The 24,586-nt window shown below is 44.5% G+C and overlaps 2 protein-coding genes across 4 annotated transcripts in view; both read right to left on the reverse strand.

Moving 5' to 3' along the window:
* Positions 1 to 498: 498 nt before the first annotated feature.
* LOC311504261 (hyaluronan-binding protein 2-like) lies at positions 499 to 6,096 on the reverse strand. The gene is made up of 12 exons (XM_084567280.1): positions 5,013 to 6,096; positions 4,732 to 4,830; positions 4,418 to 4,528; positions 3,202 to 3,318; positions 2,968 to 3,081; positions 2,705 to 2,876; positions 2,485 to 2,576; positions 2,159 to 2,420; positions 1,931 to 2,073; positions 1,714 to 1,851; positions 1,059 to 1,204; positions 499 to 975 (listed from the first exon to the last, which is right to left on the reverse strand). Exons 1-12 carry the CDS (start codon positions 5,128 to 5,130, stop codon positions 817 to 819), a joined length of 1,671 nt encoding a protein of 556 aa, XP_084423406.1. The 5' UTR covers positions 5,131 to 6,096; the 3' UTR covers positions 499 to 816.
* A 520-nt stretch (positions 6,097 to 6,616) lies between these two features.
* The window catches only part of dnmbp (dynamin binding protein), a 52,048-nt gene continuing 34,078 nt past the window's right edge, over positions 6,617 to 24,586 (reverse strand). For 2 of the 3 annotated variants that reach the window (XM_084567717.1, XM_084567719.1), the window contains 13 exons: positions 14,878 to 15,092; positions 14,688 to 14,787; positions 13,871 to 14,018; positions 12,337 to 12,354; positions 11,262 to 11,461; positions 11,023 to 11,153; positions 10,819 to 10,923; positions 9,866 to 9,994; positions 9,427 to 9,762; positions 9,148 to 9,336; positions 8,420 to 8,618; positions 7,684 to 8,330; positions 6,617 to 7,567 (listed from right to left, as the gene is read on the reverse strand). In XM_084567717.1, coding sequence (XP_084423843.1) covers positions 7,382 to 7,567; positions 7,684 to 8,330; positions 8,420 to 8,618; positions 9,148 to 9,336; positions 9,427 to 9,762; positions 9,866 to 9,994; positions 10,819 to 10,923; positions 11,023 to 11,153; positions 11,262 to 11,461; positions 12,337 to 12,354; positions 13,871 to 14,018; positions 14,688 to 14,787; positions 14,878 to 15,092 — 2,603 coding nt within the window. In that variant the 3' untranslated portion in view covers positions 6,617 to 7,381. The remainder of the gene's footprint in view (positions 7,568 to 7,683; positions 8,331 to 8,419; positions 8,619 to 9,147; positions 9,337 to 9,426; positions 9,763 to 9,865; positions 9,995 to 10,818; positions 10,924 to 11,022; positions 11,154 to 11,261; positions 11,462 to 12,336; positions 12,355 to 13,870; positions 14,019 to 14,687; positions 14,788 to 14,877; positions 15,093 to 24,586) is intronic. The other variant, XM_084567718.1, reaches the window with a different exon arrangement.

Below are 24,586 nucleotides of genomic sequence, written 5' to 3' on the forward strand. Positions count from 1 at the left end.
TGCCTCTCTTCTTACCCTGATGGTTCTCCACTATCCTTCCAGTTTTTAATAATGTGTTGGACAGTTCTTAACCCAGTTTTAGTAGTTTCTTCAATCTCCTTAGATGTTTTCTCTGCTTGATGCATGCCAATGATTTGACTCTTCTCAAACAGACTAACATCTTCTCCACGACCACAGGATGTGTCTTTAGACATGGTTGTGAAGAAATGAGAAGCTATTCACTGCATCAGTTGGGGTTAAATAACTTGTTGCCAGCTGAAAGATAATCACCCATGCTGTAATTATCCAATAGGAGGCTCCGACCTATTTGCTTAGTTAAATCCAGGTGGAGACTGTTATTGTTATTTTTTATTTTTTTGGTCAGGCAGTGAATATGCAGTGAAGTAAAAGTAAAAGTAAGGTAAAATTCTTGCACCTGAAAACAAAAGTATTCAAGTATTGTCACGACAATGCACGTAAAGTTTTAAAAGTACTCAATTCAGAAGAACGTCCCCTGTGACTTATATTAATATTATGTTCTGCACATGCATGCATGAGCAGAATATTTTGCAATTTTTTGTGCAAGGCGAGGATGAAATTATTTTCATTATGGATTAATCTGCAGATTATTTTCTAATAACTAATCGTTCCAGATGTACTTGTACTCTGAAATCTTGTGCAACAAAAGTTGACCGTGGCATGAAAAGAAAAGACTCAGACTTAAGTACGTTGCTCGAATAAATTTATTATTTTCCTGCAATGGTTGCAACCAAACAGAACGGAGGCACAGCGAAAGAAAAGTCTTATTTTGGACATTACAGAGTGAGACATGAATTCTCATGAGCGTAAATGAAAAGCGATCCAGTCAACAAATTTTCTGACGTTGGCGTAGACGCCGGGCTTGAACTTCATTCCGCAGCCGTCGCCCCAGCTCACCACGCCGACGACGTAGTGGGTCCCGTTACGCTCGCACATCAGAGGGCCCCCAGAGTCACCCTGCGGGGACAGATGGGATGTTAGTCCCTCGGTCAAGATAAATAAAAGCCACGTGGTCCACATTAGAACAAAGAGTAGAGTACCTGGCAGGAGTCGACGCCTCCGTTAATGTTGCCTGCGCAGAACATGCTGTCATCCAGTTTGTTCCCGTAAACGTGGGGGGCTTTGCACTTCTCCTGAGAGATCAGGAGGACGCGAGCGTCCAGCAGCTGGTTGGTGCCATAAGTCTCTGAGACAGATGGAAACAAGCAATGTTCAGTCACTTCAAATGTGCTCAATGTGCCCCTTCTATAGGGTCCAAATGAAGGGTTATCTCAGTGCAATATTTTGATTTGTATGTTTCTTATATGAAGTTTGAGTTGTTGGTATTTATTTAAACCTACGTAAGTGGTCTGGAGAAGCAAGTTAACCCATCGTCATGAATATGCAGCAGGAAATGTTTAAATGGCTCTGAACAGGTTTTTATTTTTGACCTGAGACGACACACGAACAAATAAAAGTGTATTACCTTGTTTTGCAATGTAAATACGTGATATAGGACTAGGTGAACTGGCTGAATATCCATGAGCTGCCAAAGTTCAAAAGATTTTCTGCTCTCCCTGTATTTGCCGTTCTTTAAAATCTGCACGGCTCAGTTTGGACATTTCAGCCACTGTTGCAACCAGAGACTCCATCAGCTCGGACCGACTGTTGCGTCATGACGCCTTGTTAGTGTCTGCACATTTAAAAGATGCTCACGTGTTTCCGTCACGCCCCATCCTGAGATCACGCACTCTGTCCCGCTGTTGAAAGGCTGGTCTGGGAGACACGCCGTCTTCACAAAGCGCGTCTCTTTGGCACAGTATGGTCTCTGCGTGAATTTCAGCTTAAGCAAGGCTATTTAAAAGAAAGAAAGAAAGAAAGAAATGAGACATTGGTGCATTGGTAATATCTCTGTCATTTAAAAATACCTCACCAATATCATTGTAAAGAGCATAGGTGGTCTTCCTGTATCCCTCGTGCACAATGGCATTCTCCACAGGTATGACCTGATCATACACCTCATCTCTCTGTATGTCCACTCCTCCCAGCACCACCTGCATCTCCACTCCACTTTCACTGGATAAAGAGCAAAAAAAAATGTTAATAAAAATTCGTTCGTGTTAACCTCAAAGCCCACATCAAATCAGCACAGAGAGCTTACATGCAGTGTGCAGCAGTGAGTACCCAGCAGGACTGGATGAGGATGCCTCCGCAGATGTGGCTGAAGGGCCCCAACGAGCCTCTGGCTCTGGTCTGCAGGGAAACCTGCCAAGGATGAGCTCCAGGAAGAGACTTCTTCCCTCCAAAGATCCTGCCTGTGCGTCCGGGCTGCGGCTTCCCGCATTCGGAGAATAAGGCAGCGGACGGGTCGGGCCTGAGTGGAGTCGAATCTGTCGCAGGGATGGTCGGTGCTGGGATGGAAACTTAAAATGAGGGCAGCGGAAGGGGGAATGTGCATGTGTAATTTATATAGTTATTTATTTTTACCCTCAGAACATTTTCTAATTTTGCAGTAGTTCCACTTCAGTCCGTTATTTTTCTTAATAAAGCACCAGGGCTGATCATCTCCATCAGGGTTCCTTGAACACAGAGTATGCATTTTAACAGCCTATTACGGCCTATTAAGGTAAGATGTGATTGTACCGCGGGTGCATATTTAATGACATCGGGAGTAAATGTGCAACATTTGCACAGGACAACTCCTCACCTGCAGTAGCTGTGGGGCCCGATCCCGTCGAAGCCTTCATACTCTTTGAAAGGATCTCCTCCTTTCTGCACCACGAAATACGAATTCCAGTCCAGGCACTCTTCCCCCTCGATGGTCACACTCACCATGCCGCGGTAAGACTCCCCGTTACCTTGGTAACAGTCATTTGGACCTAGGAATAATTTTAAAAAATTAAAAAAAAACTTACAATATCTGTCTGTTTATGAAGTTCTATTTAAGAGACGGGGGAGGATTTAGTTTACCAACTTCACAGAGCTTCCCACTATATCCACGAGGGCAAGAACACTCGAAGGAGGAGCGGCTGGGCGCCCTCCTGCATGAGCCTCCATTGTGGCAGGGATTGGGTCTGCAGGAAGCTGTGAACGCAAGGAGGCAGGTGTGTGAATGACTTCAGTCAACGTACTTCCTACAGGTGGTAGCCTATATAAAGAAAGAGCGACTGGGAAAATGTCAATAAATCATCAGTGGAAGCAAACCTTTCTTGCAGTTGGGTGGCCTGAACGGAGGCTTGCACTTGCACTGGTAGAAAGGAGCAGCAGACGTGACGACACAGCTGCCGTGGCCACACTTCACGTTCTTGCAAACATCTTTGACTGAAACACATTGGGCACATTATCTCAAAAGCTAAATGAAATAGGGTGGCACAGCGGCGTGGTGGTTAGCACTGATGCATCACAGCGAGAAGGTTATGGGTTTTAATCTGGTTCCTTTCCATGTGTAGTTTGCATGTTCTCCATGTGTCTGCGTGGGTTCTCTCCAGGTGCTCCAGCTTCCTCCCACCGTCCAAAGACATGCTGGTTAAGTTCACTGGTGTGAGTGTGAATGGTTGTCCGTCTCTCTGTTAGCCCTGTGATAGACTGGAGACCTGTCCTGGCCTGGTGTACCCCGCCTCTCGCCCAGTGACAGCTGGGATAGGCTCCAGCCCCCCCGTGACCCTCCTCCACAGGACAAGCCGTTACAGAAGATGAATGAATTTAAATATCGTTTTGCTTGTGTAAACCCGCCCTGTGTAGAATATCTGCAAACTAAACTAAACCACCAGGGGGCTCCTAAGTGTTGCAGTACAATCCTGAACATTCATTCATTCATTCTCTTCTGTAACCGCTTGTCACGTGAAGGGTTGCGGAGGGGGCTGGAGCCTATCACAGCTGTCATTGGGCGAGAGGCGGGGTACACCTTGGACAGGTCTCCAGTCTATCGCAGGGCACAATCCTGAACATTTGAAAGTCAATAAAAGTCAATAAAACTACACAAATATACAATTTAGACCCACAAAATTATTGTATTTCATGTAGTGTATTAAAACAGGGCCGACCAAAGAGTCCCATCTGCAAGGTGCACACATTACATAGAAGACAGGAACTGCTATTCTTAATTTGTCCGTTCTGGGTTGCACTGATTTAGTAAGAGCTGTGGACATCACACAACATTGAGGCCCAGAACGAAACAGCAGATGGCTGCAATGAGCAGATTTTTTTACTTAAAAATATTCAGGTTGTCCATAAACTGTTTTGTGAAAGGTATAGGTTATTATGAACTGAAATTAGTCTGACACCCCTGCAATAGAAGATCAGACCATTCAAAATATGTCACAAAAAGTGTTGCAGGTCACACACTCTACTAATTAAATCGTCTTAACCGAATTAATTTCGAATTCGAGCCACAAAAACGAACAGAAGATGGCGGCTGTACCTGTCTGACACTTTTTTCCAGTGTAAGGCTCGGGGCACGCACATTGGAAGCCTCCATCGGTAGAGCTGCCACATACACCTCCGTTCAAACACGGATTTGGATCACAGTCGTCTAAACGCAGTGGGAAAAGCTTGTTAAGAGAAACACGGAGGAAACCACGCGGGAACAGAGTGCAACTGATTGTATCTGGATCGATGGAGGTCTCGGTCAATACAGAAGGAACAGGACTTTGTGCAGATCTTCAGTACAAACACATGATTAAAAAAAAAAAAACCATGTCTGTGCTATTTAATAAGGAAATACAGAGTGTTTACCTGTGATGTCCAGAAGCCCATACAGCCAATCATCTAGATACAAATAATAATCCTCTGCAGGGCTTTCGGTGGCGTAATCATAATAGTAGTCATCATAACCTGCAACTAAATAAGAAACACAAGAGATTCCAGCATCTATTCATGTAGTTTTAATTGACTCCAAACAACTGGTTACCTTCTGCGTCATCACTTTCGCTGATCGTCTGCAAGAAAATCAAAAGTTCACTCAGAAAATACTAATATATATATATTAATAAATGCTCACCGCGTTTCAGATAAACTGTGTGCATCCAGTATTTTATGCGTACTCACAAAGATATCCTGTCCAAAAGCAGAAAGTGAACACAGTTGCAGGAGTGAAGCTATCACGCAGGCCACGCTGACGCCGACCCGGGCCATGATGGGACCAGAGGAAGACGATGGATATATGGATGTTTTTTTTTTTTTTCAGCTGTTCCTAAATAACAGACGGAGACCCCGCAAACACTCCACCCTCTTGTTAATCATTATCACCTAGCATTGATTTGCCAGGAGTTCATGTCATTCCATAGTTTCTTTTTTTTGACCTTTGACCTCTATCTACGTCGAGGCCATCTAACTTAAAGGCGGTCCGCGAAAACTGCTTTCAATTACACATAAAAATACATCTCAGCAAGTGTGTAAAGTTCAAATTCTTTAAGTCAGTTTGCAGTTATCGCATTGTTTAGGTTATTTTTTGGTTCTTGTTAAGTGGCATGAGGTTTCTCAAAATGGCTGAGGAGGTTTGTTTTGTTCAAGCAAACAGCTGATAATTTATCTCAAGGCTGGTTTACACAGTTCAAATCTTAGTGTTTTGCAACATGCCACATTCTCTATGCAACGACTTACTGTCATTAAAGTTAGCACAGCAGTACATAAAAGGATCTTAAAAAAATACACAATCAACTGAATGGGCTTGACGACAGATCAGCAGTTACCGGAAACGTTTAGTTGCGGGTAACTGCTGCACAAGGAGGCCACAGCAGATACTGAAAACATGGTTCACTTACTTCTGCACCTCACTGGTCTGAAGAAATTATTAATTTCCTAGAGGAAACAAACGTAAATGCATACTATTTTTGTTTTATTTGTGTAATTGGGCTCCTGTTGTTTTACTTCTGTGAAAATCCGCTGAAGCTTTGAGTAATTTTTACGCAGAAATGTAGAAAATTACCTATAATCTTACTGTTTATCAAAGGGGACTAAAATGCAGATTTAGGGGCATTAGGTGTAGGAACTACAACTATTTTTATAATAAACTTTGGTCAAAATGCCTTGTTTTCATGTTGGAAGTTGTCGTAGATTGTTTCCTTGTGCGACCTCATCTCAACGCCTTCATATTTTTGTAAACTGTGAACTGAACGCATCATTTTTCCAACCGTGAGCGTAGAGTTTCGCTTAATCTGGAGGCAAATAACAACGTCCAACCCCGCTCAGGAAAGAAAAAGAAAACAAAAGTTTTGCATCAGCCGACGTGCGATGCAGCTGAAAGAGTAGCCGCCTCCGGCACCAGCAGAAGCAGCTGATCCACACAAACAGCTGAGTTATTTCCTAGTAGGTATATAGAGTCAATGGTTAATCAAAGAAGCAGCACAGATCCTGGTGGAAAAAATATCATCTGCTGGGGATGGATGGGCAGGTCAGTCAGAGATTCTACTGAACAAGAACACAAACTGTTCATTTTGGAGTCTATGAACGTCTATGGAAATGTGAACCATGAACTTGAACGAGTTCACTTTTATCTGTGTGATCTGAACTTTGAACTAGTTCTTTTTTTTAGCGTGAACTTGCACAACACCGGTGATCCGTCCCTAATGAGTCAAAATCGGTCAGTAATTAGCAACAAAAACCTCCCAAGAGTCCGTGGTACTTTGTCAGTCGAGCTGTTGTTTTTTATTCAAACTGCGATCACTTTACAGTGGGCACATTAGCATATTCTCAATATACAGCATTATATGTCTTTAAATTTACAAGTGGAGCCTGTGGAAAAGAGTTCTGTGGGCCATGAATGTATGCTTACTGTTTAGAAGGAGTGCTTCTCATTTGATTGATACTGATTACACACAAACACTCCAAAACTTGTCTGGATGGCTCTGCAGAGACTTCAACCTTGCAACCATCATAAGTGCCTCAAACGCTGATTGTTGAGTAGTACGGTGTGAATTCAAGTTCATGCGCCGTTATAGTGGTGTGATAAACCACATGCAGATTAAAAAATAAAAAAAATAAAAGAATTAACACGGTGTAGTTTAGGTCTGTCTGTAAGTCTGAACCCAAAACATTTCCATTGCAATCTCCCAATGTGCTAAACTTTAAGACTGTTCTCTTCAACGTACAATCCGTCGTCTTCAGCCGCAGAGAATACGGCAGAAGTCTGGTGCAATTCACAGGTTTTCACACTGGAAACAAATAGCTGGGGGGGCAGTTTCCAGTCAGTAAAAAATAATATAAAAAAATCTATAAATATAGGCATATACTGCTGACTTTCAGGGGGCTAGAGTCTGCAGCACTACTCAGTCCTCTCCATCACAGCATGTCGACGTGCTCGCTTCGTCTGTTTTGTTCCGTCTGCGCTCGCCGAGTGAGCCTCCTTAAGGCCGAAGCACAAGTCCCGTGTACCGCGCGCCCCCGATCATGTGTACTCCGACTTGCGGATGTAGTTGGAAGGCACGTATCCTCGCCGGCCCCCTTCCTCCGCCAGCCACCACTCGCTGTTGCCGTTCAGGTCCTGGAACTCCAGGATCCGGAGCCGCTGGTTGGCCGAGATGCTCAGCTCGTTGGCGCAGCGGGCGGTGAAGGAGTACAGGGCGTAATAAATCTGAAAGAATTAAAACAAAGAGAACGTCATGATGATAATACATTCTTGTTTTAGGACACTAGGTGGCAGCAGAATGCAGAACTGAGGTTAAGAAAATCACATTGACTGCCTCTCACCTGATGACCATCTAGTTCGACTTCGGGTTCTGGCTCCGGCTCAATGTACTCCTCTCTGGAGTAAGACGACTTCTTCTGGCTGTCTCCATTTCTGTACTGATAGGTTTTGTCCGTTTGTCCATACCGCTGCGAACGGTTGTTTCTCTGCGAAGAACAAGAGTCCGTCTCCGAGAGGTCCGGCGTCTCCTTGTGTCTGCTTGGACTTCCGTAGCTCGTCTCATACGAGTCTCTGTGATTTCCCGAGTGCCGGTACGAGGGCTCGGCGTCTCTGTGACCGGGGATGCTCCTGTGCGTCTGCTCTGAAAAGTCCCGGCGGTTTGATGGATTCCTTGGCGAGGAGTTTATGGAGTTGCTCTGACTGCAGAGGTCGGGGTTGGGCGCGTCTCTTGGCTGACTCCTGCGGGAGGAGGCGGAGTCCAGCGACGGGTGTGGCGACGAGTGCGTCTGGGGCTGCGACGTGGAGAAGCTGACGGTGGCCGTTTCCTGGTTAAAGGTCAGCGTGCTGTTGCTGTTCTGGCGGGAGAAGACGGGGGAGGAGCCGCCGTAGCCGGACTCGTTGGACGACTGGCTCTCGATGGACACGTCTGACTGGCTCCTGCGTGGGTTGTAGGGTTTGAGGAAGGAGCTGTACACGAAACCCTTGGTGACTGCGAGACGAGAGAAGAAATACTATAAACGCTGCAACAGGTTACAAACACATGAATTGGTTTTTCTGTTAAGAGTAGAAATACCCTACCTCCGTTATCAATTAGCCAGCGGTTGTTGCTTCCCATGGGGTCCTGCTGCTTGATTACAGCCACAAGGTCTCCCTCCAAAATAGAGACGTCCAGATCCTGGGCGGCGTTAAAGTTCCTCTCAGCCTGGAAGAGTTTCTCAGGGCCGTAGCGGGACATGAGTCCTGCACGGTGCTCGTCTGTCTGCGCGATGTAGTTAGGCTAAAAAAATAAATAAAAATTCGTAAGGTTAGATCTTCCTAATATTGTGTAGGTCTCCGAAACAGTTGTGACTCATCAGATAATGGACATGGGCCTTCTGAGGGTGTCCTGTGGTGTCTGGCAACAGAATTTTGTTAGTATGGGGGCCTTTGAGGGGAGGGGCCTCTGTGGATCATCCCACAGATACTTGATCAGTTTGGGATCTAGTGAATTTGGAGGCCAGGTCAACACCTTCTGCTGTTCTTCATGTTTTTTTGAGTTGTTCCTAAAGTGTTTTTGCCACCTAGACCAGACCAGGCACCCCCACCCCATTGCTATAGGGTGGGGGTGCCTGGTCTGGTCTAGGTGGGTGCTACATGTCTAAGTAACATCCACACCAATGAATGCCAGCAGAAAGTATCCCAGCAGAACATTGAATGGTCACAAGATGGTCAAAGTTCTCCTGTCGGTGGTCATAATGTTGTGGCTGATTGGTGTATGTATGTTATCAGAATAAAGACAAGAAGAAGGGATGAAGAGTTCAACTCACAGGTCCCTGCAGTTGCTTTTTAGACGTCTGCTTCTCCAGAGTCTTCTTCTCGAAGGGCTTCTTCGTGGCTGTGGCTGGAGGCAGGTTCTCCGGGCAGAAGCTGAAGCTCTGGAGAAGCTGAAGGACTCGACCGTACTCCTCTTGAAACTGCACAATCAGGTTGCCCTCTTTGCCAGCTCTGTTAGAAAACTGGAGATAAAGTAAAAAAAGTTAAAAACCGTGCGGTAATGATACAAAAAGCCTTCACTGCCACCTCTTCTTAAACAAAGGCACACTCACCGCGTGCAGGAGAGGCTTCAGCTCCCCCAGCGTCGTCTTCATGAAGTCCTTCTGGGATTGAGCAAACGCTCTCACGCATCCCGTGAAGAGCTCCTCCGCCACGCTGTGAAACTTCGGCAGCTCGTCTAGGAGCTGGGCGTTGAGCGCCTCGTAGTTGTTCCGCGCCGCCTGCAGCTCGTCCTGGACGCGGCGGTCCTTCAGGCGATCGGCGCGCTCCTTGCAGTTGTCGTAGTCCAGCAGCTTGTCGAAGCGCTTCTGGATGAGCTTGTGGGGCCCGGCGAACATGACAAGGAGCTGGGAGAGCGGGTTGATGACCAGGGCCTCGGTGCGCTCCTTCTGCTCGGGGGCAGATAAAGAAAGTGATCAGCGGGGTCGATCGGTGCAGCTCTGGCTCTGCGGCGTGTGAACGAGGCCAAAGAGAGAAAAGAGAGGGACTTACGAAGTGCGTGAACTGTTTGTCGCTGATGCTGCGGTGGGCTCTCTGGAAGCGCTCGGGGTCCGGCATGCTGCGATCTGTGTAGATGTCACAGAAACTGATGGCCGCCAAGACCTTCACTGAGGCCGACTCCTGAAGAGAAGTTCATTTTTCCGAGTTAAAATCCACAAATATCATCCTCTAAAACACTCACAGGAAAGGGCTGAATATTTAAATTCAGTGTTGGTGTAGTACTTTTACCATTAACATATCTTTACTGGCATCTTTGTGCCAGGCATATGTTCTGCACAGGCCCTTGTTGAAGTATTTAGGTTTAAAAATGACTCTAGGATTTCTTTTATAACTTATTTAATGTAGTTTCTCTGCCATTGTCTTTGTCCATCTGTGCTTTGACCTGCCGTCCAATTAACTTTGATGAACGTGGCTGAACCTGAGCAGAAAGTATGGGTTTCTTTCTTCTTCAGGCTGATCTCATTTTCTTATATTTTCTTATATCTGTCCAAAGCATGCTGTCCTAGAACTGTGTTGGCAGCATCAGCTTCCAAATGCAAACCTGGAATCAACTCCAGACCCTTTACCTGATTAAATGACGAAGGGTTAACGAGGGACTAGTCCATGCAGCCTATGAAAAAGCTTGTCCAATTACCCTAAGTCCCTTAAAAAAAAGAGGTAGCTCCATATGAAAGAGCTGTAACTCCCAAACCCTTCCTCCAATTTGGATGTGAATACCCTCAAATTACAGCTGAGAGTCTGCACTTTAAGCCCACGTTGATTATATAACTGCATCTTGAACATGTCTTTATTTGCATCCTTGTGAAATGCAGATGCATAACATTCATTTTTAATAAATGGACACTGGCGTTCTGCACAGGCTCTTGTTGAAGTGTTTAGATTTAATCATGTCTCTAGGATCCTTTCAGAATTTCTTTTATGACTCATTTAATCTGAGTTCATACCCTGATATGCTGCAGGTACAACGAAATGTCCCTGATGAAAGACTTGATGAGTCTCTCCTGCAGCCGGAACTTCTTTTCGGCCTCGTCGAAAGCTTCATCTTTAATCTGGGATAAAAGAAAATAAAGAGCAGGCGTGTTAAAGACAAAGAATCGTTTTCAGAGTTTTAGGTAAAAATAAAATAAAAATTAGGAGCGTTAATGTACCTGAGGTGAAATTCCTGTGAGGTGCTTCAGGTGGCTGCTGACGCGGTTCGATTTTTTGATGATGGAGTGCATGCTCAGCTTGGAGATCTTGTCAATGAACGTGTCTTCGTCCCCTTTCCTGTACTTCACCACTGTGGAAAAACACGACACAATTAACCCAGATCCAGACTACATGTCATAAACCACTACAAAACAAAAATTCGAGGATGCGAGAATTATTTTTTAGCCCGTTGTTTTACCGAGGTCTTTCCTGCGCTTGTACTCGTTGATGTTCACGTTGATCTCCTTGACGGCCAGCACGGCGTCCACGAGCTCGGGCCGGTCGTGGTGGCTCTCGGGCGTGGCCCCCAGCAGCTCCGTCAGCAGCAGCGGGTAACGCATCACCCGCTGCACGGGCTTAATCAGGAAGGAGCCGAGGTTGATGTAATTTGTCTTACCCCTGAAAATGCATGCGGAGAGAGAGAGAAGAGAGCAGGGTTTGAGTGGGAGGTAGATGAGAACAAAGGAGTCCTGACTTCTGCTGACAAGACACGTCTTCCCTTGTCCATGTCTCTCTATCATATGGATTAAACATGATCCAATGACGTGCAGCCATCATCACACGTGTTCTGATGATGACCTGCAGTTTTGTGGGAGACATGAACGAGCAAGGGAAGCACGAACAAGCTGATTTGCTTGGTTTTAACGCAATCTAGAGGACAAACAGCTCAGCACGCTCAGAGATAGGTGGATTAATTTAGGAGTAAACCTAAAGAATTCAGTTACTTGACTGGTGGTTTGGGCCAAGATTTGATATTTCTTACTGTAAAGAAGATTTAATTGCTGACGAAATCATAATTTCATGAGTTTATAAAGTTAAAAGTTGGTTTTCTAACTTTATCCAGACCTCCAATTAAGAACGGCAGTCTGTTTCTCAACTGCTGGTTCTGTTTTAGTCCAGTAGATGGCGTTAGATGTTTTTCTTTTCCCAGAATCAACCTTTTTTCTTTTTGTATATTCATACAAGAGGGGAAGAAGATGGGTCACGGACATTTGAATTAAATATTTCTCTGCACGACGACACCAAACAACGCACATGCACATGCAAACACAAGCAATGAAATATTAATGAGTCCGTCTCAGTCCAGAGAAAAGAAAGCAAAGTGGCTTCGCAATGTTCTCCACACCCAAGCAAGAGCACACTTTCATGTTTTTTAAAGCTACACACACACACACACAGAAAGGTCATTTTCAAGGGGGTTAGTGAGCAGTAAGCATGCTGTCAGGATGATTCTCGTGCCCGAAATCATGACGACACTCGTTATGGGGACTTACCACTCGCGGTATATGGCCCTGTTGAAGGGAAGGGTGGAAAGACAGAAAGATGACAAAAACAAAGGGTTTATATTGTGAACCTCACACCTCAACTTTCATAAACGTTTGATTCTTGCAGCTCTCCTGCAGAACTTGGAAAGGTGGCGCTCTATAAACCCTGCCGTTCTCGCGGCCGTTACGGTTTTCTTTGGGGAGTTTTTCTCGGAAACGTGGACGGAGACAATGAACAACCACTTGCAGTTTCTAGAAGGCAGCGGGGCGGCGGCGCAATGTGACCTTTACGAGGCTTAATGAGTTACAAGGGTGACTTATCGTTCTAGTGAGGGTGCCAAAAAACAAAAAGAAGGAAACTAAAAAAAAAAAAAAACACAGAGTGGCAGTGAACATGGTCTGAAGTACATTCTCCTTTCCTTTGCAGCCAACGCCCTTTCTTCCTACGGCTTCCGGGCCTAGAAGAACCTGTGCTTATCTGTCACAGCGGTGAGGCAGCAACTCAAGCCTCTCAGATGAAACCAGACAGGAGAAACCAGGTAGGGCACATTCTCCAGCTGCTCCACATTTCAGAAGCGTGAGCTGAGAGCACGCTCGCAGCAGCAGAGGCGAGATTTAAGGTGGCCTGACCTGGCATATAGAAGACTTAAACTTCAATAAAAGTAACTGCTATTCCTAAATTGTTCACTGTTTCAGTAAAAGTCATTAGAAGTAAAAGAACTAAATTATTTTTCTTAAGAAATGTCATTTGTCATAATGTACTTGTTCTTTGCACTAAAACAAAGGCAAAACACCAATGTACACCAATCAGGCATAACATTATGACCACCTTCCTAATATAGTGGTATATATTATACGGTATAATATATATGGTATTATATGGTATAGTTTATAATATGGGAGGGGAGGGGGATCATCCCACAGATACTTGATCAGTTTGGGATCTAGTGAATTTGGAGGAAAGGTCAACACCTTGAGCCGTTCTTCATGTTTTTTTTGAGTTGTTCCTAAAGCGTTCTTGGCTGCATCCTGCTGGGAATCAAGGAGTGTCATTGCTATGGGGTGGGGGTGCCTGGTCTGGTCTAGGTGGGTGCTACATATCTAAGTAACATCCACACCAATGAATGCCAGGTCCAGAAGTTTCCCAGCAGAACACTGAATTGTCACGAGATGGTCAATGTTATTTACTTTCTCCTGTCAGTGGTTATAATGTTGTGGCTGATCAGTGTATTTGGACTAAAATGAGTGTGACACCCATGGATTAGTTCATTCTTTTAAATATTTACTGTGACTCATAAGTTCAGAGTTGTAAATACGTAACCTTTGAACTCGAAAACTTTTTCTAGACTTTAACGTCGATGGCAGCTTTCTACCGTTAATGTTTCACTTAACACTCGTATTAGTGACAATTCCCGTTTGTTGCGTATCCATGCTTCCACACACTAACGTGCATAGTTTCTGTCACTCACATGCGACTCGACATTTTTTTCTCATAAAGTCAAACACATGAGTCAGAAAAACCGATGAGTCAACCCGAACACACCTCAGTCTTTCCAGAGACTCCTGCACATGGCGCCGGATGTTTTCGTCTTTCTCGTAGCTCTCCAGCAGAGAGATGGCGTCGTCGTGGTTCTGGCAGTAGAGCTTGTACACCTCCTCCAGCTCGGCCTTGAAGTCCAGGAATACCTTCCCTGAGAGGACGGGGGGGAACAGACGAGACGTAATGAGTTCATTTCAAAACGGAAACGGGAGGAGGATGTGTTTTAATAATATGAAAAATTACATGCAAATAAAAAAAGTTGGTGCAGACAGTCAAGGCCAGAGTCTAGTCTAGTATATTTTTTTGCATGGCAATATTATATAGATACACAGAAGTGTTGATATTTTATTATTATATAAATTGCAATAAAGTTTAGTTTCTGGTAAATCTCAACGATTTGCAGGAGGGTGATTAAACAAAGATGGAGGCCACCTGGGTTTAAATCAAATATTTGGACTTCTTTTGGAATTTATTCAACAAGGAAGAGACGAAGGAAATGAACAAGACAAGTGGGATTTGCCAGAAATGCCATTAAAGTAAAACCCTACGAGAATATGAAACACTTTTCCAATACTTTTTTGCATATCGAAAAATCTTCAAAATCACAATAATGTGATTTATAATACGTCACGTTATTAAATACAGGAATCACAGATAAATCAGAAATGTTTATCCTCCTGATTGCATTCAAACTCTCGTTCACCCAATGACAGTCAAACACATGACAGTTTATGGTTGTGCAAAGTCCAGAATGCAAAAGGAAAACAAACTTCCTCATTGGACGTCTCCGGCGTCATTTAAAACCTCTTTTCCTTCCTACCTATAGAGTCCGTCTCTTGCAGGGCGTCGTACAGCCGCTGCGACAGGTCGATGACGGAGCCGATGTTGCCAAAGAGTCCGTCAAAGTCCACGTTCTTCACCTGCAGGAAGATGAAACACGACTTATAAGGAAACCGAACCTCCTCTCATCTTACATTTGCTAAAATCCCCCTCGACGTCCGCCTCTTTACCTGCTTCTTCTGCAGAGGCTCGATGATCTCCTCCACGCACATCTGCAGGTCTTTGATGTAGTCCTCCTCCGTGTGCAGCAGCTCCTCGATGACCTTCGACCTCTTCTCCAGCATCCTCACATCGGGATCCTCCGCTCCCGTGCTCGCGGCGGGGGTCTCGTCCGAGACCGGGGTGGAGTCCAGGGTTTTGGGCTGAGACGACAAAAGGGTCATCTCTGGAAAGACGAGAGAGGAGAGAGGTTTAGTTTGAAACACGTTACAGCTACTAAATGCATCGTCCTGCCTATTAATTGCCATGAAATTGGCAAAACCACAAAGCTGGTTGTAACAAAAAAACGGGGGGAAAGGGTGTTATTGTAAAGATGACAGTGGGAAGAGTCAAAAGAAAAAAAGTTTCCCAGCCCACGTCCCTATTCATTCGCGACCAAACACACTCCTGCCCACCCACCCCGCTCCGCCCAGTCCTCTCCGTCTTGTCTGGCTAGCGTTTGATCAATGTCTCCGCTATCACTCGCCGAGGCCCGATCTCCGGGGAAGCCTGGGATTGGAGGGAAAGCCGGGTTCACGCACCGCTGCTTTGTGTGAATGGACACAGGACTGGAGTGGACTCGGGCTCTTTGTGTGCGGCACAATGGCTTGTGACAGCAGCTAGAGACATACAGGCTCTCAGGGACGGTAAAGAAGAGAGACGGGGGGGGCGGGGGGACAGATAACAGGGCTGGAGAGTGATGAGAGCAGGGTCTGTCTGTGAGGCACACTGTGGTCTGAGATTGTAAGAAACACCGCTGTGTGTTTGTGGATTGTGTTTCCTAGAGTCTTTAAATGAACCAAATATAAATATAAAACTACTGATATTTATATAGGTTCAGGTTGCCACTCACATAATCTCTAATAACAGATACAGGGATATGAATGCAGAATGCTAGAAAGTCACCAGACAACAGTTGACGGGTTCAGAGACTGCTGCAAATCAAACTCCAAACGTTTCCCACTGCTGCACCATCGCATTAAAAACCTTTAACTAAGAGGAGCTGACATTTATCACGAAGAAACCGTAAGAAATGCAATGTTTTATCAGTGAGATTAGCAATTAATGCTTGAAAGTTTCAAACATTTATGGTATCATTTTTTTCTGTATATAGACATATAAAGTTTTCCAAATCCAAATCATTTGTTTAAAAACGGTCTCATTAGTAGATGGCAGATCAGTTTCAAACATTGCATGTTTGAGTAACATGGAAATAAGGATGCGACCACATTGAATGATTAGATAAGGAGCTGTAACCGACTCCTTCCACTGTTCCCTGAAAGTGTAGACTCACTCTGTGTGCGTCAGTGGCCAATTATTGTCCGACTTCTTTATTATCTGTTAGCTGTGACTTGTACTGAAACTCTGCATATGCTGTTCCCATCAGTAGCTACAGGTGTCACCAAAAAAAATAAAAAATCAATCAGAACTGAAATGTTTCAAGATTTTGAAGCTTGTGCACTCGTCAGTCTGGCTCGCTCTGTAACAACTCCACCTAAATGTTAGTTGGCGTTGTGTCTTTTTTACCAGTCGGGTTAATTTTTGTTTCTACTTCCTGCTTCATTTTCAACAATGGCGACTGAAACTTTCGCCGAAATTTCAACAAACTTTCACCGAAGACGAGTCGTACAAATGTTTGCATCTCCGAACCTCCTCAGTTAACCTTTCCTGGATGTGTTCCATCTTCACTGAACCAAAGCAATCAATTTGTAAACTGCAGAGATGGAGAAGCAGTTGGAAACACTGAAGCGGAAACACGCTACTACCAAGTGGACCAATCACAGCTCTTGTGGTGGGTTAGGGGGGTTACAAATTAAAATACTATAAGCGCCATATATGTGCAAGATCAGAGAGGATCCAGCATGTGCTGCGTAGAGTTGATGAAGGTGACGTCAGCCTTCCTCTCTGAACAGATGCCGTCAGAGACTAATGAAGTTAACTCTCCTTACTCTAATGTTACCCCTCAGGCAGGAATGTACACACTTATATGACCCCACAAACGCAATCAGACTGCAGCTATTTCACACTTTTGTGCGAGTTGCATCAAAAGCAATTAACACTTTTGAAACAAACATTTTACTTCCAAGTGCCAACAGACCATTTAAAAGAACCACTCATTGCAGGAACATTTTACGTTCCAAAACATAGTTATCAAAATGCAAATATTACTTTCTGCTGTGTGTCCGAGCCTTGAGCCGCCTGCCTTTTGTCTCCCTCTGGTCTCCCTCCCACCCTGACCTCATCCCTCCCTCCCGTCTTCACGTGACTTGGCTAAAGCTCGACTCAAAGGAGCTTTTCTCATCGCTCGTAATATACGCCCGTAGCTTCCGCCCAGCCATCGACGGCGACGCTGCTGCTCGTGCATTTACCCTCACGCGACAAAGTAGTTCACCGACGGGCTTTAAAAGTCACACGGCGAACGAAAAAGCACGGGGGCTGAAAACAAAAGACCCAGAACTTAATTGGAATCAATCGGCTCATTCCCACGTTTGATCCCCTTGCAAACACATCACACGCTCCACTTCACACTGAAACGGCCTCCATCATGGCCGACCTGTGGAGCCACGTGACCTGATTTTGACCCACTTCTTATGGAATTCCACTGAAGTACTATAGAGAGCATTGTACACTTGTTTGCATGCCTACACACCGATCAGCCACAACATTATGACCACTGACAGGAAATAAAACCAACCATCTTGTGACAATTCAGTGTTCTGCTGGGAAACTTCTGGACCTGGCATTCATTGGTGTGGATGTTACTTAGACGTGTAGCACCCACCTAGACCAGACCAGACACCCCCACCCCATAGCAATGACACTCCTTGATGGCAGCAGCCATCCCCAGCAGGATGCAGCCACAAAAACGCTTTAGGTACAACTAAAAAAAAAACATGAAGAACATGTTTTTTTGAGTTGTACTAGTCCTCTCTACTTTTAAGGTTAGGCTTAAGACTTTCCTTTTTGATTATATTTAGGGCTGGACTGAACCATCCCTTAGTTATGTTGCAATAGGCCTAAGCAACATGTCCTCTGCTCTTTTCTCTCTCGCACCGAGCTCCTGTCCTCTAATTTCTTATCTATTTTCTTCTCTATTTCTACCCATGCAGTTCTGTGATACTACTGCATGAATTGAACTGAACCAACAACATTCCATTGCCAGACACCACAGGACACCCTCTGAAGGCCCATGTCCATTCCCTGATGAGTCACAACTGTTTGGGAGGCAACAAAGGACACAAATACAATATTACAAAGGTGGTCATAATGTTATGCAAGTACAACTGACTTAATCCATTTAATATCCAAGTTACTGCTAACCTGATATTCATAAGCCACTTACATATTTTAAATATTTGACTCACACATTTCAAAGAAACCCATCACTGTGGAACCGGATCTGCTCACGTCACCAGACATGAAGCACCTTTGAAACAATGACATGCTCAATCACACACCTCAGACCAGTCAGCTGATCACCTGAGGCCAGCTCGGTCAGGTACAGCGCCACACCCCACGGCGTTATTCTGAACGCTGGATGATTTGTGTCAATCTGGAATGAAGCAATCCAATCAGGAAAAGAAACACGATACTGTTGTGGTAGTTTCACTCTAGACTCACAAAAAAACAACTGTTTTGTTGAAGCTGAATGTTTGAACAGACCTGGGCGTGTGTGTGTGTGTGTTATGTGTGGTCTACAGGAATCCATAAGCCTCAGGGTGTATACGGTGTAATCAAACACGCGAGATAAAAGATTAACAACAACGCGAGTGCTTGGCGAGGACAAAAACCTCCCGACAAGGAAGAGGAACGGCGAGACTACGACTCTGCAGGGAGCATGTTTCTCATAAATGACACTGACCTGGTTACACATATGAGAGAGTTTGGGAAAAACATAATCCCTTGAATATATACATGAGTGGGTGATGTGGGCTAATGAATCTGGGAAACTGTGTTCCTTTGTGTTCCTGTCTGCCCATTACATGACAAAAAAAAAGGGTCGTGTGAATTCAAATTCAAATAATTACTGGTGTCTGACATTAGGGACGCACTGAAAATATACTTTTGGGCCATTTTCGGCCACGTGTTGTTTCGGTGATAAAGGTCCAAACATTTTCGACCGAAAACCGAAAATGTACTTTCGGGCCATTTTCGGCTGAAAACTTATCGCCGAAACAGGATGTTGTGATGATGCAAACAACAACCGCAGCAATTTTTCGGCTGAAAATGGCCCAATAGTGCATTTTCGGTTTTCGGTGCATTCCTATCTGACCTTTTAGAAATCTTTTAATGAGTGGAAAACAACAACAACAACAACTCTTCGAGAATTATTTTGGTTTTCGAATCAGAAACTAAAATACGTCACAGAATTTAAGATAAATGCAATCATCGTGGGAAATCTAAAGACCCTTTTGACCCCCGATGAAGGCAGAGAACCTAAACAACTCCACTCATACAGCTGTTCGCCAATTACTGAAGGAAAATGGACACGTGGCTGCTAAATACGCCTTTTATTTCATTTTAAGACTTTAAGATGGACGTAAACTCAGGTGTGCGTGTCACAGGTCAAAGGTTTCAGCCTCAACTGGTGGAATCGGTTCCAAAAATGCAGATTTACTGAGTCATTTCGTAAACACCAATCATTGCAAAGTCCTCTAGATGAGACAGGCTACAGACAGCAGGTAGAAGGTATCTCTGGTGCAGTCACAGCAGGGAGTGTACGGCCATTAATAGCGCTATAAAAGCGATACGAAGCGACTCTTGCAACACTGCACTGTCGGGATTTGTGACACCCACGGCGTGACTCATGCCACAGTCACACAGAAGTGAAACAGCAGAGCAGGTCATTAAAGATGCATCAAAGGCAAAGCAGCTGGAGCTCAGACGAGTGGCACATTAAACGTGACTGGAGTGTTTGGTTTTTTTTGGTGAATTCTTTTGCATTTCATCCAACTTTGCTCTCTAATCCGAATAACAAAAAGAGGCCAGCTTTGATTTGCATAGATGAATCATGAGATTTTAAATAGTGTTTTACAGCCCATTTAACAGTGCAGAAAACATTCACTTAAATATCAACTCTTTTGAGGAACGGATTCCTTCAAACTGAGATCCTCTCTGAGCTAATGTCGCGCACACAGACAAAAAGAAACGTGAGAATAGAAGACGCCGAGGCTTCACCCACCTGCTGCTCGCAACTTTCCTCCAAACACTTAAAAAACAAGCGCACGCCCCTCCATGCACTCAAACACACGGCGTTTCAAACGACGCCACCCATTCTAAGATAGTCCATTGTCGATCTGAAGTTCAGCTCCTGAGCCCTGTCTGTGGAGGGACGGTGCGTCCCGCTGCAAAAAAAAAAAAAAATCTCCATTCCTGAGCTCCAATTACCATGAGAATGGATGGGAACCCACCATCATTAAACACACACACAGACACACACACACACACAAGGAAGGACGAGCTCGCTGGCGGAGAATAAAACGTGGAGCTGGACTGTGGTTGTCCGCTGAACGTCCTAATTTGTTTTGTCCCAGATTAATTTGTGAAGTACAAACACACTATGTACTAAAAAGCTGCTTAGAATGAGTCTGTAGTTTGGACGTTAATGAGCTGATGAACACCTGCTTTTAACAGTTACCGTATCGGTCATGATTGAAAGTCTTTGCCACAGAGTCTGCAGATTTCTCCCCCTAACAATCTAATCTAATCTAATCTAATGGAAATTTCACACAGCAGATATGTACTTTAAGCGAGGAAAGATGCAATGACTCCTTCTGTCAATCTTCTTTTTACTCTTAATGCAATTTAAACAACTTTATTTGAGCTTCCACACCACATCAACTCGCACGTGGCTGCAGCAGCATCTTCTGAAAGTAACCATGAAGTCCAGTTAAATCGAGTCCATTTCTGCGGACTAGTCTGCTTCACGTTTCACTATCTGCTGCCACCTGCTCAAGCTCCTCCTCTGACAGGCTGAATTCTATCAGAATGATGAAGCTGAGACTGAACACCTCCACTTAAACCTTGCCAAGTTATCTTGCAAAAACCATCCATGCAAATTTATCTTTCTTTCTTTTTTTAGTTATGTATTTTTAAGGGGTTTTCTTTGATGCACACTTGCAGCAAAATCAGTTCCACCCGGTGATAAAACCGATGCCATGTTCTGTGCCGCCGGCCTTCTGCGCTAATAGCTGCGCAAAGTCAAAAGTTTGCCCCGCACACGGCTCTCTAAGGTCACACACAATCAGCGCTGTGTGCTCTGCTCTAAAGTTCAACGCAGAGTGCACCGGTTGCCCCGGCAACAAGAATAGCTGGGGGGCCCCCGGGTCCTCGTATCAGGCCAAGTTTTGGAGAGCCGGGGAGTCACTTTACTGAAATGATCACATGGATAACTCTGCCGGTGTGCGCTCGGTTGGGACGTGAACCTGCTTGAAAGATAGGTTCGTGCAGAGCTCTAGAACAAGCCAGCACGTGACTCAGAGCTGGTACTGACTGCACTTAGAGATAAATTTAAAAAAAAATAATCCATGACGCAGGTTAACTGGAGCAAGAAAACAATGTCGGCAGAGGCAGAGTAAATATTAGCAAGACTCTGAAAGGGCGTCCGACTGCGGGCACTTCACGCTTTAACTTTAAGTTTTAAAGAGGCCGCTACTTGGCTGAAGAAACAAAAGAGCAGCTTTAAATCAGGGGTGTTAAACTCATTTTAAAACCCAGTTTGATCTCAAGGGGGGGTAGCCTAGTAACACAACAACAAGAACGACAACTCTTCCCTTTGTTTTAGTGCAAAGAAAAACAAGTATCTTTTTTACAAAACTTGAAATGTGCACTTTGGATGCATTGGTGCCTCAGGGTCTCAGTGTTGTTGTTATGTCTGCAACTCTTACTCAAACTGTGCAACCCCTAGCAGGAGCTTGGCTAAAGCTTAATGAGCTGTCCTGTGAAAGACCGGCGACCCGTCCCCAGTGTACCCAGCCTGAGTGAATCAGTTTCTTTTAAAGGAAAAATTGCAGATAATGTTATTTTCCCAGTTTGCAATTTAACTCCCCTGCTTTAAATCACCCAGCCACACCCCCGGCCCCTTTGTCTACGTTTGTATATTTTCTCCCTGGTAAAAATGGAAAGACAGGAGAGTTTATTCAGTGACACACCATCCTGTTTATCTTTTTTTTTGTGGTCAGATGTCAAAGGCCACATTCCGCCTCCTGGCAGAAGCTCACACAGCAACTGCTATCTACCACGGTCGGGTATCCCTGTTAATTACAAGCCTTGCATCAGGGCAGCCTGTGGTGCTGTGCTGCAGCGCTCAGACTTTGGTTTTGTGCAAATTTAATGGCCGTGTTTAGTGTTCGCTGCAACTCAATCAGTGCGTTAATGAATACTTGCTAAATGGGACCAAGACTCGGGATCTTTGGGATACCTCAATTTGTCTCATTTCCGTAACAAACAGTGTGCAATTACTTCAAGAGACCATCGGTTTTGCATATGTGCAGAGGAAGCTTTAAGGGTAACTGAAACCATGCGACAAGTGGCCTATTCACAAAAAGCTTTGCTGTCCTCAAACTGAAGAGGACAATGAGTCACAGGTGCTTTAGTGCAACAAGATACTCAAAACAAAGTGATTTAAATACTTGGGTAAAAGAAAAGTGAGTAAGTTACATTACATATATTGCCTTTAGTTTCTCAGTGTGGGAAAAAAAATACATTTGGAAACGGTCTACAGATTACTAAATGTGTGCCAATATATCTGTTGCGACAAGTAAAGACAAAGATCTTCCCTGGGGCTTCGTCAGTTTTCCCACAGCTAAAAAACCGTTCATTGCAAACATGGCTCGATGGCGCAACAGCTGCTCAGACTAAAGTCCAGCATTTTATATATTTCTGCAGCAGATGGTGAAAGCAAACAGTGTCTAGTGAGAGACATGAACAACAACACGGACTATAAAACAGGCTCTCTACAGCTGGAAAATCAGTTTAAAACCAAAATAAGAAGCAGTCTGAACAGTCAGTCAGACAACAGTGTGTCTTTAGCACAGAGGACAGTAAAGGAATCTTAACTAATGTCATGACGGACAAGATCAACATCTGTAGATCATGATACACCACTGACGTGCACCGATCAGCCACAACATTAAAACCACTGACAGGAGAAGTAAACAACATTTAAACCATCTTGTGATAATTCAGTGTTCTGCTGGGAAACTTTAGGACCTGGCATTCATTGGTGTGGATGTTACTTAGACATGTAGCACCCACCTAGACCAGACCAGGTACCCCCACCCCATAGCAATGACACTCCTTGCATAAAAATGCTTTAGGAACAACTAAAAAAAAAACATGAAGAACAGCACAAGGTGTTGACCTGGCCTCCAAATTCACTAGATCCCAAACTGAACAAGTATCTGTGGGATGATCCACAGAGGCCCCTCCCCTCAAAGACCCCCCCCCCCCCACTAACATCATCCTGTTGCCAGACACCACAGGACAGGACACCCTCAGAAGGCCCATGTCCATTCTCTGATAAATCACAACTGTTTTAGAGGCACAAGGGAGACCTACACAATATTAGAAAGGCGGTCATAATGTTATGCCTGATCGGTGTATAGTGGAGAATTTTATTTATTTTTTATTTTTTTTTAAATACAACAATGTTTGTAGTATTCGCTAAAATATTCAACGCGCAATTCCTTTGCAGAGTGACTCCGTCCACTATAATTTGACTTTACGCTCACTTGCCAGTTCATTAGGTACGCCGGTGAAAACAAATGCATTCAAACACAACAGCCCCGCGTTAGCTCTTAGCTTCCTGATGCTTGTGGCGTTCAACATGTGTTTAAAAATAAGTCAACTGATTCAACTGGGTCGCCATGTAGGAGGCTGTGGTTTGTGGTGCCATTGAATCGTATTGTGTTGCACTGATGCACGTTTCTATTATTTTGACAACCACAGCACCATGAACTCCACCCTCCAAAGTGATCGCCCAGTTGAAATACCCAATTACATTGTGTCAACATAAATAGAACACCGAAACAGGGGATTTAGTGCAGGGCTGTTACATTACAATGGATTTGTTTTCACTAGTGGACCTAATGTTTTGGCTAGTGAGCGTACGTTATGCTGTATGTCTGAACTAATCGGACAATGTATGAGTGGGGGAAACATATAATTTGGCAGTATCAGGAGTAAACTAGACCTTAAGAGCAAAGCAAACAAGGTCAAAGATCAGGATGTGTGTTTTCCCACAGTTAACCTGAAACCTACCTGCACACACCACCAGTATCAACGAACCCAGAACTAAACTTGTGTCTGCGTCACTAATCTTCCCGTTGTGGACATAGATATCAGGGCGATTAACAAGAAGAATATAAAACTCAATATGATGCATCTCTACGATAAAAAGCAGTGTTTGTTGTGAAACTCAGAATGAGCCAAGCTGACGAAAACCGGTTTAAGATTTAGATCCAGAAGCGTTGAAGAGTGCGGAAAAGGGTGCACTCAGCTTCTGAGATAACAGTGACTCATGCAGATTATTTATTTTTGCAATCTGACTTTTTCGCTGGCCAGCAGCGAGATAAGACGTCTTTAGAGCATTGCTGCTGTCAGACGCTTTGAGATCCAAAGATTTTCGGTCTTAACTCCTAACCCCCTCCTCCTCCGGACTTGCTGCCCACCAATGGCAGC

The sequence above is a fragment of the Chelon labrosus genome (assembly GCF_963514085.1).
Source record: "Chelon labrosus genome assembly, chromosome: 19".
Classification (NCBI taxonomy): domain Eukaryota; kingdom Metazoa; phylum Chordata; class Actinopteri; order Mugiliformes; family Mugilidae; genus Chelon; species Chelon labrosus.

Bases quoted from the DNA above. Each gene is read 5' to 3' on its own strand.
- LOC311504261 (XM_084567280.1), bottom strand. From the start codon at position 5,130: ATGGCCCGGGTCGGCGTCAGCGTGGCCTGCGTGATAGCTTCACTCCTG. The intron at 3,319-4,417 runs GTACAGCCGCCA...AATGTGTTTCAG, and splicing joins TGGAAAAAAGTGTCAGACAG to TCAAAGATGTTTGCAAGAAC. The intron at 2,877-2,967 runs GTAAACTAAATC...AATTATTCCTAG, and splicing joins TGGGAAGCTCTGTGAAGTTG to GTCCAAATGACTGTTACCAA.